We start from the raw sequence: 12508 nt of genomic DNA on the forward strand, positions 1-12508 counted from the left end.
TATCTTCCTTTTTTTAATCCCATTGTTACCATTTGCAAAACCATGTATGTTGCAAAGGCAATTGAGTCATTGAGTGGTGTTTGGGGTTTGAGCAGTATGAAGGCAACAAAATCATCACAAGTATAGATGCTTCTTATAAAGGCCTTATTCTCATCTTACATCTACTATTTTACAATGATTTAATGGATAGATACTCAACTTACACAAAAAGTTGTGAATAGTTTTGTTCAAATACCTCTAAAATGTCTCCAATGTTTAATGATAAAGCAATTGGAAGAGATTGAACCGGAATCCACATTCCATCTTAATAATTTTTATAATAATTATCTTTATTAATGATTTATTAACTTTGTTTAAAAGCCTCTCATTTTTGGACATGGCCTCAATTTACTCATACAATAGCTGTTGGAATGACATGCTTCACTGCAAAAGTAAATGCATTGCCAAATACAGAAGCCTGTGTCGTACATTAAAATTTAATGTTTTCCATCCATTTTTGAAGTTCTAAGAGCTATTCTCATTTTCAGCATGAATTCTTATGGTGTCAAGGAAAGATTTCCCGCGAAGTTCTTGTGCAAGGTATCCTTTGAAGTAATCTCCCGCGCTGATTGGTTTGAACATTGCTGGTGTTTTTGGAGTTACAAGGCTTGGTGCTGGACATATAATTGCATCTATAGCAGTGCTATAAAATGTGGCTATGGAAAGTCTCTCTTTCTCTGAGTTAACTGTTGCCCTGTGCTCTATGCTTTGGTAGATTCCATTACTCATCACCTGCCAAATTAATTAGTTGATAAGGTAAGAACAAATTAATCACTGTTTGTAAGAATTGAAAACGTTAGAAAAAAAAATTATTTTCTCTATTTTAAACTGTTTTATGAATTAATGAGTAGTTGAACTAAGATATTAGGATCAAGACTTATAGATAAAAAAAACATAGATAAGAGGGGAGACATTAAATGTTTTCAAGCAAAAACTATTTATCAGTAAAATCAATAGATATTTTGCACTAATAACATGATTAAAAAAACTTATTTTATCAAGCTAATAGATTGTTAAAAAAAAAAAAAAGGATTAATTACCTCCAACATGTCACCAAGGTTTATGATGAAAGCATTGGGAAGGGGTTTAACTGGAATCCACAGTCCATCTTTTCTTATTTGAAGACCTTCCACTTCATTGGCTTGGAGAAGGATGGTGAGGCCTCCACCATCAGAATGAGGATTGAGTCCCATCACAAGCTCTGGTTGGGGACATGGTGGATAATAATTCATCCTCATTGATTGTTCTGCTTCACCAAATAACTCTCTTATTTCCATTGGGTCTATTGCAAGAGAATTGGCCATCTGGTCAAGGATCTGGATTGCAAGTTTTCTTAATTCTTCACAATAGGCGTCTAAATCACCCCTGCAATCAATTGAAGGTATCAAGTTATCCACACAAATAACCAATGTTTAATTACATGGCAAAACTTTAACAAATAGGCAAATTCTAGTATTCTACATGCTGATACAAGAGACAAATTGGAAATTTAGAATGAAGAACCTGAATGGCAGGGGAAGGTTGGGGAATAAGTGGGGTTTCCTCTTGTTTGGTGGCAAAGTGAACATGAAAAACAAATCTGCCCACTCTAACTTCTGTTCCTCTGAAACCACGAAGAGTTGACCATATCCCTCAGCTTCTCCTTCTCTCTGCCCAAACTTTTTCTTCTCTTCCATTGGAAGATCGAATAATCCTTGAGCACCTCTCTTCACTTTTTCCACCAATGAAGAGTCCACTCCGTGATTAATTAGCTGTAATCATGGTTAATTTGGGCATGATATTAGCTAAAACATTACAACATGAGTAATAAGTAAATCATCCTGGCAAAAAATATGTCTTCAGCCTGTACTTTTAGTTAAACATGTTTAAGATCATTGTATTTTTATATTTATAAATTTGATCATGAACTTTAAAAGTAAGAAACATATAAATTTAGTCTTTTATTAAAGAAACATGAAAATTTCTTAAAAATAATAGACTAAATCATACATAAAATTTAAAAACCAAATTCATGATCAAAGTCCTTGGTTTGACCTACATAAACTAAAAAGTAACACATATTATGTCTATATCCAATATAGTAGTACAAAATTTGATCTAGCCATGTTCTATTTATTTATGACAAACCTGAAAGAAACCCCATTCTTTGCATGCATAGTGAAGCCTGTCGAGTTCATGCTCCTTGTGGTCTTGAGACAACAATTTGCTCAAGTCAATGACAGGAATTTCAGGTAAAGGTGTAGAGTTAGATAATATAGGACGTTCATGAACTGGTCGAACATAACGCTCAGGCACTATGGTCAATGCCTCCTTTGCAATTTCTTGGACATAAGGCACTGGAGCAGCTGTTACTTCCATTGCTTCAATTGAGAGCACAATTTCAGATTAGATGATAAAATGTTTTCTTCTACGTTTACTTTATCGGAATGAATATATAAGTTTATTGAGTTGGTGTTGATTAGGTGCTTTCGCTCGTGGAGATAATATATAGAAAAATTACATCATATTATAGTAGGCAAGTAGCCCCCAGTGGGTGAATATTCAATGTTGTTAGGTATTTTATTTCAAAAGTAATCGTCATGATCACCACCTAATTGTTGTTAGATATTTTATTTCAAAAGTAACTGTTTTCAAGTAGAGCGAAGAAATTAAAAAACTCCTTTCGAGAAGTTTTGAAGATTGAGAACACATGATGATCTTGTTTTCTCAATTGGCAGACTGCAGACATATAAGGATAGCTATGCATAATTAAATTATTTCATAAAAAAATAAATAAATACTCTATAGTTAAATCCTAATATTAGTTTGATATAAAATAATTATTAAAATCAAATTAAATATCTATGGGTTGACTAAAATATAAAAATAAGATGAATATGACTAAATACTAATAAGTAAATAAAATTAAAATAACAGGTTTGAGTAAAATAAATATTCTGGTAATTCCAAAAAAAAAATCTGGTCAAATATTCTTAATTGTAATAGGAATAAAAATGTTTGTTTTTATCTAACCATGGCCCAATTCAATGATGCAACATGTCAGTTGACACTTGGCCCTAGACTTTAGAGAGCAATTTTTATTTTTTTCTCATTGAGGAAATGAAAAAAGGAAAAAAAAGAAGAACTAACCTACATAGATTGTTAATTATGTGTATACACTTTTTTTAAGAAGAACTAACCTACAAGGAAAAAAATGATAAACGTACATCCGAGAATGTACACTTAACATACACTTTTTTTAAGAGAAATATCTAACATTCACCTTAATAGATTGTTAATTATGTGTATAAATATAATTAACTTCTGTTAGATAGTTTAATAATAATTTTTAGAATAAAATTAATCATAATTATATAGGTAATTATATGTGGATTTTATATATATCGTTCTTATGAAATTTTCCATGCAACAATAAATAATTACGGAACAAGACTCCTTTTCCTAGATGAGTTAGACTCCTTTACGGAACAATAAGGGATTTTATCAAGTATGCCTTGGTTTTTGAAGAGTTAGGCCTGACCAGAGATTGCTGAATATCTTCCTGATTAGAACTAGGCCATGTTTTATAAAATAATTTTAAGCATATTATCATAACTGATCACTATCGTAGTTAATTACTTATAATATGTATAACTACGAAGGGGACTTCTTGACCATCAGTATGTACTAGTTCGTTGACACTAACAGAGTGTAGTGGAATAAGAGTAGTTTCTCTCCCTCCCTAAGCGCTAAATTTCTGATCATGATTGATTCAGACAAACAACAATGGTTGCATCATTTCCTAATAATTTATTAACCTAATTCCCAGATAAAAAGGTTGTTGATCAATGTTCTATTGGAAATCAAATTGCATTAGAAATGTTAAACATTTGAGACATGCAGGAAAGGGATAAAAAATATGTTATCTGAATTGGTCAAGTAATTGACCCAGGTAGCTTATTTGACCAGTCGATTACATACTTGACAAAATTAACAAAAATCACTACAATATTTATATATATATATAGTGTGTGTGTGTGATTCTACCGATTCATCCAATAGCTCATTGGATGAACCGGTGACTCAATATTTCAATACTTCTTAGAGTAGATGACTGGTTCAAGCTTAATAACACAAGACAAGGATCTGTCCCTTTTACAATTGTTTTTTTGAGAAATTCATGGCACCCAACACTTATAAAATCTACTGTCGTTAAGGTATGCATCATTCAATTCTGTTGCTTCTGTGTTAAATCACTGACTGAGTTGAGCATGAGCATGAGCATGAGCATTATTAAGGGTAGCATTTGCCAACTACAAATTATATCTGTAAAATCCGTTTGACGTTGCATCGAATTTCCTTGTTTATTTCATTACTCACTGTCACAAGGATATGGTCAACTGCAAGAGTTTACAACTTGGTCATGCCTAGTCAGAATTTTGGGTTATGTTCTGGCCGCTAAATATGAAATATCCTTAGAGATACTTGTAGCAAAAACCAGCCCAAGCCATTACGTGAGGAACACCTTCAACCTTATAACTAGTAATTCAACTATGAATGGATCTCCTACTGGTTTAGCAATCAATCTACACCATAAATTCCAATATCTATAGTTTTCACCTTCAAGTGAAGCAACTAAAGGAAACTAAGCATATTTAAACAACAGCAAAAACAAAAAGATGCAACAAATGCTTTTTTATTACGACCGGAAGTATTTCAACCGTCTAACTTCAAAAAAAAATTGCAAAGGATTGTACCAAAAAGCATAAGCAAGGAAGGGGGTGGTTCCATTCCAGCAGCAGAAAAACTAAATTTCACAACAAAGAGTGTGTATTAAAAACTAATTAACAAGGAGTTAAGGTCAAAGTTCGAATCCATAAAAATTTAAAGCTTCTCCCTTTTGTCTAGTTTTCATACATTAAAAACTCAAGAAAATTAGTATTGTCATGTTCTTTTTCCATTTAAACCATTCAAAATATGGATTTCAAGAAAAATATATGCATATGATGAGTTATTTTTTCACAATATTTCATCAAGTTAATTTGTTAAAACATGTCAAAATGACTTTATAAATCTACATATTCCGTACAGATTTATAAAGAGTCATCTCCATCAAACTACATAAAATTTATTTGCAGACTTTTTAATATATCCAAAGATATTTTGACATTTTAAACAACGAAAGCTATTGTAATAAAGATAGTTTAGATATAATTTTTTTTGCCGGTCAACGAAATACATAGCATGGCTCGTATTCGAGTTACGCAATTAATATCTCATCATCGTAATTAAAAACTGTTTTTTTTTTTTCACGGGATCATCGGGAAAAGTGTTTAGACATAATTTATAGCTTTGCATATCTTCTGATATTCTTTTGAAATAATTCCGAATCTCCTTATACTTAATTCTATTAATCCTTCTATTTGTTAAATAATAAAGAATGTATTAAATGCTTTTGAAATTTCTAAAACATTATGATATAATTAATTTTATTTAATATTTTCTTCATAAAATATTGAGAGGATTTGTAAAAAAAAAAATATATATCAATTACTTATTTTTTAACATCTATTAACTCCTTGAAGTTAATTTTAAAAAAAGGAGTATATGCTTACAACAATTTTTTTAGATTAAGCTCGTTACAACTTAATCTCCAAAATTAATTAATATAGCCAGCCTGCTTAATTATTTTCTTTTTTAAAACCGCTTACCCCCTTATACCACCAAAATATTCATAAAATATGATTTTGAGTGTGTTTGACCCAGCTTAGACTATATAAGTCATCCCGCCATATCACATTTTGTAGACTATATACAAGACAAGCTAAAATAACATAAAAAAGTTGTATTAATAGAAAATAATAATATTGTAATATAAACCCACCATTTTAACGAGTAAATAGGTTGGCCCATCATAATTATTCATTTTGTAATTTTTAATTGGTTAATTTTTCTTACATAAAAAATGTCATGAATTATATATAACTATATATATATAGCCCGTTTTCCAACCTTGGACCTATACTTTTTTTTTTGTACATTCAAATTCGAACACGTAACAATTTGTTATAACGTGCAAAACACATAGAGTACTTTTTTATTTTTTTTATTATTATTATTGCATCTAACTTTGTTGACATGTTTTCCAAATTTAAAAATAAACAAGTATACTGAACATAAGTAATTGAAAACAGATAACCATGCTGAATTTTGACCTTTTCATAATTTGACACCGAGTATTATTAAATTTTTCATATTTAGTTTCTCGTTTCTCGTTGAATTATGATTATTTTATTAATCAGCTTTTTTATTTATGGTTAAACTCACTAGCTAACATAAATATACTTCTCCAACAGAAATTAACGAACAGAACAAAATGCATTAGCGAACCCTTTTAACTTCTTTGTTGTAAACTCACTATACAGTTCTAAATGATTTATTTTGGTATATATATTATAACATATGCACCTTTTCATTAAAATATTTATTTTAAATAAATAAGTAAATGAAGATTCATGATTGAGAATAGCAATCTGATCATATGAGTTTGTGGGGTGCAATTGTCGTGAGAATTTTGGAGAAAAACAAGTTGAGAGGTGTTAGATCATATATATGGAGAAAGCCTACAATTTAATTAATTTGGGGACAATCACGTTTTCTAGATATACCTGTGTAACCACTAAGGCTACAACTCAATTAATTGCAACTAGAACAGCAATGAGCTTTCCTTTGGAAAGAAATTAAGTGACATTTATCTTTAGAGAAATGATAAATGTTACGAAAAGGTTTTTTGTCAAAAGAAACGAGTGGTGATTTTCATCAAATCTCATCATATATTTTGAATTTTTATTATTAAATTTTATCTGAAAAATATCAGCGTTACATATTATATTTCGCGAACTCATATACTTTTTAATTATTTGAAGGAGTAATGTAGTTATTTATGACTCCATTAGTTATCTTATAATAATACATGTGATATAAAAAAGTTAAAAATTATATAACTATTGAAATAAATACATATTATCAAACAAAACTTTAAGTACTAAAAATGTTAGGGATCTTAACCAAGTCAAATAAAAATTTAATGAAAAAAAGATTAAAAAATCAAAATTTAAAAACTAATACTTATTAGAAATTTTATAATTTCTAATTACATATTATATTTATCATTTATATTAGTTATTTATATTTATGGAACTAATAAAAGTGATCTAATTTGATGGTGAGCCTATTAGACTATCATCACAAATTAATGAGTTTGATAAACTAAAATCAATTTGGCCCATAACGAAATAATGAGACGGCTAAAATAAGGTTGCGGTCCCATTACACCAAATGAAAAATTGTATTCTTTTTTACGACAACCCAAGAGAAAAATTTAGTTGAGGAAGAATAGAAAATCAACCGTTTTCTTCTATAATGTAGTATGTTTTTAATAATTATTGGTATTTTATTAAGATCCCTAAAATTACAAACAATACTAAATACTTATTATTTTCATTCACCAACCACAAACTTAATTTATTTTTTCAAAAAAATATTGGATCGGAAGCTTAAAATACAACTAGCAAAGCAATGAGCCAACGATGATATACCTCAAGATCGCAATAACGCGGTTAACGTCACAGCTGCGTCAATGCATACATATACTAATGAATTGTCATTTATAAATGCACATGATCCAAATAATACCATCATGACAATTAATTTTATAAAATGTCAAATTATCTGACGCACAAAGGGTAATCCTAAATTTTTTTCCTCTCAGAATTTTTTTTTCACACCTTAAATTTTGTCTTTTTATCTCATTACATTAATCATCATATTTCTCTTTATGGTTAGCCACCATAAAATAATTTTATTTTTAACAGCTAAAATTTGTATTTTATAAGTTTTAATTAATTATGCAAGAAACTAAAAAGAATAATTTGTCAAAATTTAGAGATTAAAAAAATATTTTTAAATTTCAAGGACTAAAAAAGTACACACTCTAAATTTAAAGAATAAAACAATAATTAAGTCTTTTTAATGGATTTAGGTGTATTTACCGCTAACTTCAACAGAGGTCATTGTAATTATCCTATTGGAAATTTTATAGTAGTAATCTGCAGTAATATCTAAGGAAGAATATATTCAGCAAAAAAAATTCATGGAAGAATATCAATCACTTATATTGCATCTTTCAATAACTTTACCCTTTGAAGCCAATACAATTAATTTTTTATGCCAAGTATGAAGCGATTTTTGAATTTTGTATAAGCTGTCCAATTTTCAAATGAATGAATAATACTTTCCCCAAGGGCAGCAAATGGTGTTGAAATCTTCACTTCTTCAGCTGTTAACAGTGTTATGAGGGCGTGTTTTGACAATGCCAGTCTCAACTTTCCTCCTCTAAGCACTTCCTCACTGATTCCAAAAACATGCGATCTCCACTTCATTCTCCCCAATCTCTTTGTATTTGAAGCATGAATACATTAAGTCTTTCAAGTGATTAAAACTGTGGAAACAGGGAAAAAAGTAAGACGAAGTTCTAATAAAATTGAAATACAGGGTTGCTTTTGATTGTTCTCCATTTTCAGTTTATATATATATATATATATATATATATATATATATATTCATCATTATTTACCTAAAAGCAAGTTGCTTGACGCTAATATGGCATTGGATTATGTGTGAATTTTAATGGCTTAAATGGCATTCAACCTTAGAGTGTGTTTGGTTTCTTATAGAATAAAGCTTAATAAGAACAATTTGAAATCTTGTTTATTCAAATTAAAAACTGCCAAAGGTGTAAATAGCATTTTGGATGAAGAAAATATCATATTTTATCCCCGCATAGACAGGGCTAAAAAAACCCATATCTGCAGCTGTTGGTACACTACAGGGCACTGGCCCCAACTGACTCCAAATTTGACAGGAAATACTTAAGTTGTCTTGGCCAGGTAAGTTTTTCTACATGGCGGAGCGGGGTGGGCTTAGGATACAGTCTACAGATATACTTCCCAAACGCAAACGCAACTCAATCCATAATAAAATTATAGAATAGAGGAGTGTTGGCAATACACTCTTTATATTATTGAATAAAATTATGAATAAAACTCATTAAATAAGAACTGTGGCCTACAAAATTTTGTAATTTATAACAAATTTCAGCTAATAATAAAAATTGTTACTAGCATTTCTTATAAAATAATAATGTGCTTATAAGTGAGTCCTATTAACTTGACCTCTAACTGGATTTACTTCCCCACTTTGAACCCAGGAGTCTTTTGGGCGGAGTTAACCATGGAGGACATTTTATTTGCTAAATCCTACCAAACCATATTCCTTGACTAGCTTCCTAAATAATGGCTCATTATTTACGTTTTTGTAATGACTCAAGTGTTGGATGTAAAACTCGCTTGTACAGCACTTGCATATGTAGTTTTGTATAATTGTTCTGTAGGTAGGACTCTGAACTCTGTATAGCTCTATTTAATATATTGTTCAATCAAGAAATGGAACAAGCTCGGGATTTAAATAACATGTCTCATATAAACAATCTTTCAGAAACAAGAGACACAAAGTGTACTCACGTAGTCACCTCGAGTTACAGAATGCTATCCACTCATCATATGCCAAGTAGATTAATTGGAGTACCGCCCCACCCAGCCTCCTTAACTGCATCTCGTGCAATAACCATAAAGAAAACAATAAACTAGCTGTGGGAATAACACGATTTCCATACATCCTGTTGTAAGAGAAATCTGTATACTAAAATTTTCAAAGTCACAATTCACCAGTCAGACTTCACTTGAAAGATTGTGATGATCTTAAACTTGATCAGTTGATCTAACTAAAAAGAAGTCAAAATGCAAACAAAAACATTGAAAGCAAAATACACAAAGTATAGTCAGAACGAGACTTACTGTTATGGGGGGAAATCAGTTTTCTTTCTCTTAATAATTTGTCACTGGAATCAAGCCTCAAACATGTTTATAGTATATGCTACCATATGTCACTACAAGTGCAGTTACCATTCACAAATCTGTGGTATCTGTTGACATCCCTCACAATAATTTCCCTTTCTATAACTCTTGTCATGTACTTAAAAGCCTCATGGCAATCCTTACAAATCCTCAAATTCTTCACAATCCTTAACGGCTTCCCTGGTGGTGCAGGTCCACACAACACTCCAAATGCAACTGCTAATTTCTCACTATGATACCAAAGGGCCTCCTTTCTCTTTTCCTCCCCAACATTATGCAACACCTCATCCCAAACAGGAACATACCCTAATTTTTCAATATCCCCCATAAGCTCTGCCAACTTCTGATAAATTTCCTTGGACCTCTCATGCTTCCAATCCCCCGCCACAAAAACATGAACTTCTCCCTGCACTTCAATCCAACTTCTCCCACCCTTTTTCTTCACCCTCCTATCCTTCATCATCTTCCTCAACTCTGCAACATCATCCCACCTCCCTGCACTCGATAACACATTAGCTACACTAACATAAGCATAATCATCATTCGGCTCCAGCTCCAACACCCTCTTTGCCATACTCCAAGCCTTGTCAGCCTCACCACGATACGCACAAACCGATAGCAAAGCTCGCCAAACTGCAGCATCCGGCTCAATCGGCATCGTCAACACAACCCTCTCTGCACGCTCCAATTCTCCAGCACGCGCCATTGCACCTACCAAACACGTATAATGCTCCAAACTCGGTTCCAAACCATAATCCACTCTCATCCTCGTAAACCACGGAGCAATCTCGAGAAACATTCCAGCATTACACAAGGCAGTCAATATCGCCAAAAAAGTATACTCATCCGGCACGAGTCCACAGCCTTCCAAAGACTCAAACAGTTCAAAAGCAGATTGATAATCCCCCTGCTGTGCATAACCAGCCATCATTGCATTCCACCCCACAACATTCATATCATCCAAATTATCCTCAAAAACCCTCCTTGCATCGTTAACAACACCCGCTTTACCATACCCATCAACAAGCGCACTACCCACCACCACATTAGAATCAAGCCCCAGAACAACTGCATGTGCATGCATCATTCTACACTGCTCCAATGCAGCAAGCTGTGCAGCAGCACGTAAAACCCCGGACACGCTATGAACCGTGGACGCAAAACCGCGACCCCTCATTTCGGAAAAGACCGATGAAGCGTCGACAGAGCGGGAATTCTGGGCGAGTGCAACGATCAAGGCGGAGAAACAAACGTTGTCTGGTTGGGGAATTTCGTCGAACACCTTACGTGCATTGAGGGGCATGCGGAGTTTGGCGTATAGGGAGAGTAGGGAGGAGGCGGGGAAGGGGTGTTGGGAGAGAGAGAGTTTGAGGGCGAGTGAGTGGAGGGAGAGGGCGAAAGAGACGGCAGTGAGGGCGGCGCAGGTGGTGAAGAGGGAAGCAACGGTGCGGTGGTTGGGGAGAGTGTTGTGGCGGAGCATGGCGAGGAAGTGGCGGAGGGAGAGGAGGGTGTTGGAGTGAGCGGAGATTAATGCGGTCCATGAGACAACGTTGGGAGGAAAAGGGAGTCGCTGGAAGAGAGAAACGGCGTAGGAAGAAAGGTCGGATTTGGAGTAGTGGGTTATGAGGTTGTTCCACACTGCGCGGTCTTTGATGTGTGATGTTATGGCTTGTGCGTGCCTCGCGCGAGGGTCCATGGACATTGACATTGCTGCTTCGTTAACGTTTTCATCGCACTCAACCATTACTCCTTCAACTTGCCTCTTCTGCTGCCTCCACAGGAAGGAAATGGAAAGTACTAGAGCAAGTGAAAACAGAGTTGAACCATGAAAACGTGGTATGGGTGTTCATGGCTCACTAGTTATATTCCTACTCTCACTTCTATTCTTTTTTTTTTTTTTAATTTTTTACTAAATAACTTTAAACAAAAATTTGAAGATCTAAATAAATAGATAAAAGAATAGTCCGTCAAAAAGTTAAAAATAGATATCTTATATTAATGACACATCGCTTAAACAGAAGCAATTTGAACTTTTCACCGGTCCATTTCATTATTTCAAATTTGTTTATGTCAGATTTCAAATAACATTTTTTTACCACATTTAAAATAAGACGTCTATTAGTTGATTCATATAGTCATCATTTCAGCTTGATTTAATGTTTGTTTTGATTTACGTGGACATAAAATCCTATAGACATTTGAGTGAAATTGTCAAGTAATTCTTCCCACTTTTATTGAGTAACACAAATTTTCATTTCCAAACACACAACTAAAGCAACTCACTAATTAATTGGCTTTGAGTGAAATTGTCAAAAGGTAACACATGACATCACATCTCAAATGCAATCAAAGTCCAACAACATTAAAATTTAGAAGTTAGAATGATACTAGAGTGTGGATAGGGAGATATAAAATATCTTACAAAAGATTAAAATCGCAAACTTCTAGATTGTTCCAACGTTGTTATCCGGAATAGTCTTATTTGCCTCAAACAAGATTGTGTCCACTAAAAGACA

At 32.8% G+C, this 12508-nt stretch overlaps 2 protein-coding genes across 4 annotated transcripts; both read right to left on the reverse strand.

The window, feature by feature from the left end:
* Positions 1-311: 311 nt before the first annotated feature.
* Positions 312-2499, reverse strand: LOC100786574 (protein SRG1-like). The gene is given in 4 exon segments (NM_001254069.2): positions 312-771; positions 1080-1404; positions 1543-1790; positions 2167-2499. Coding segments are annotated over 4 exon segments (1071 nt in total). The 5' UTR covers positions 2398-2499; the 3' UTR covers positions 312-504.
* Positions 2500-8167: 5668 nt separating this feature from the next.
* On the reverse strand, positions 8168-11910 carry LOC100792064 (pentatricopeptide repeat-containing protein At4g33170). Of its 3 annotated transcripts, none has more exons than XM_014778791.3 (3): positions 9933-11910; positions 9608-9684; positions 8168-8518 (listed from the first exon to the last, which is right to left on the reverse strand). In XM_014778791.3, the coding sequence occupies exon 1, from the start codon at positions 11734-11736 to the stop codon at positions 10012-10014; it is 1725 nt and encodes a 574-aa protein (XP_014634277.1). In that variant the 5' UTR covers positions 11737-11910; the 3' UTR covers positions 8168-8518; positions 9608-9684; positions 9933-10011. The 3 variants fall into 3 exon arrangements, with proteins under 3 accessions (XP_014634277.1, XP_006585069.1, XP_006585070.1); XM_006585006.4 differs by having other exon boundaries at positions 9600-9684; XM_006585007.4 differs by having other exon boundaries at positions 9600-9777.
* Positions 11911-12508: the final 598 nt, after the last annotated feature.

The sequence above is a fragment of the Glycine max genome, chromosome 8 (assembly GCF_000004515.6).
Source record: "Glycine max cultivar Williams 82 chromosome 8, Glycine_max_v4.0, whole genome shotgun sequence".
Taxonomy (NCBI): domain Eukaryota; kingdom Viridiplantae; phylum Streptophyta; class Magnoliopsida; order Fabales; family Fabaceae; genus Glycine; species Glycine max.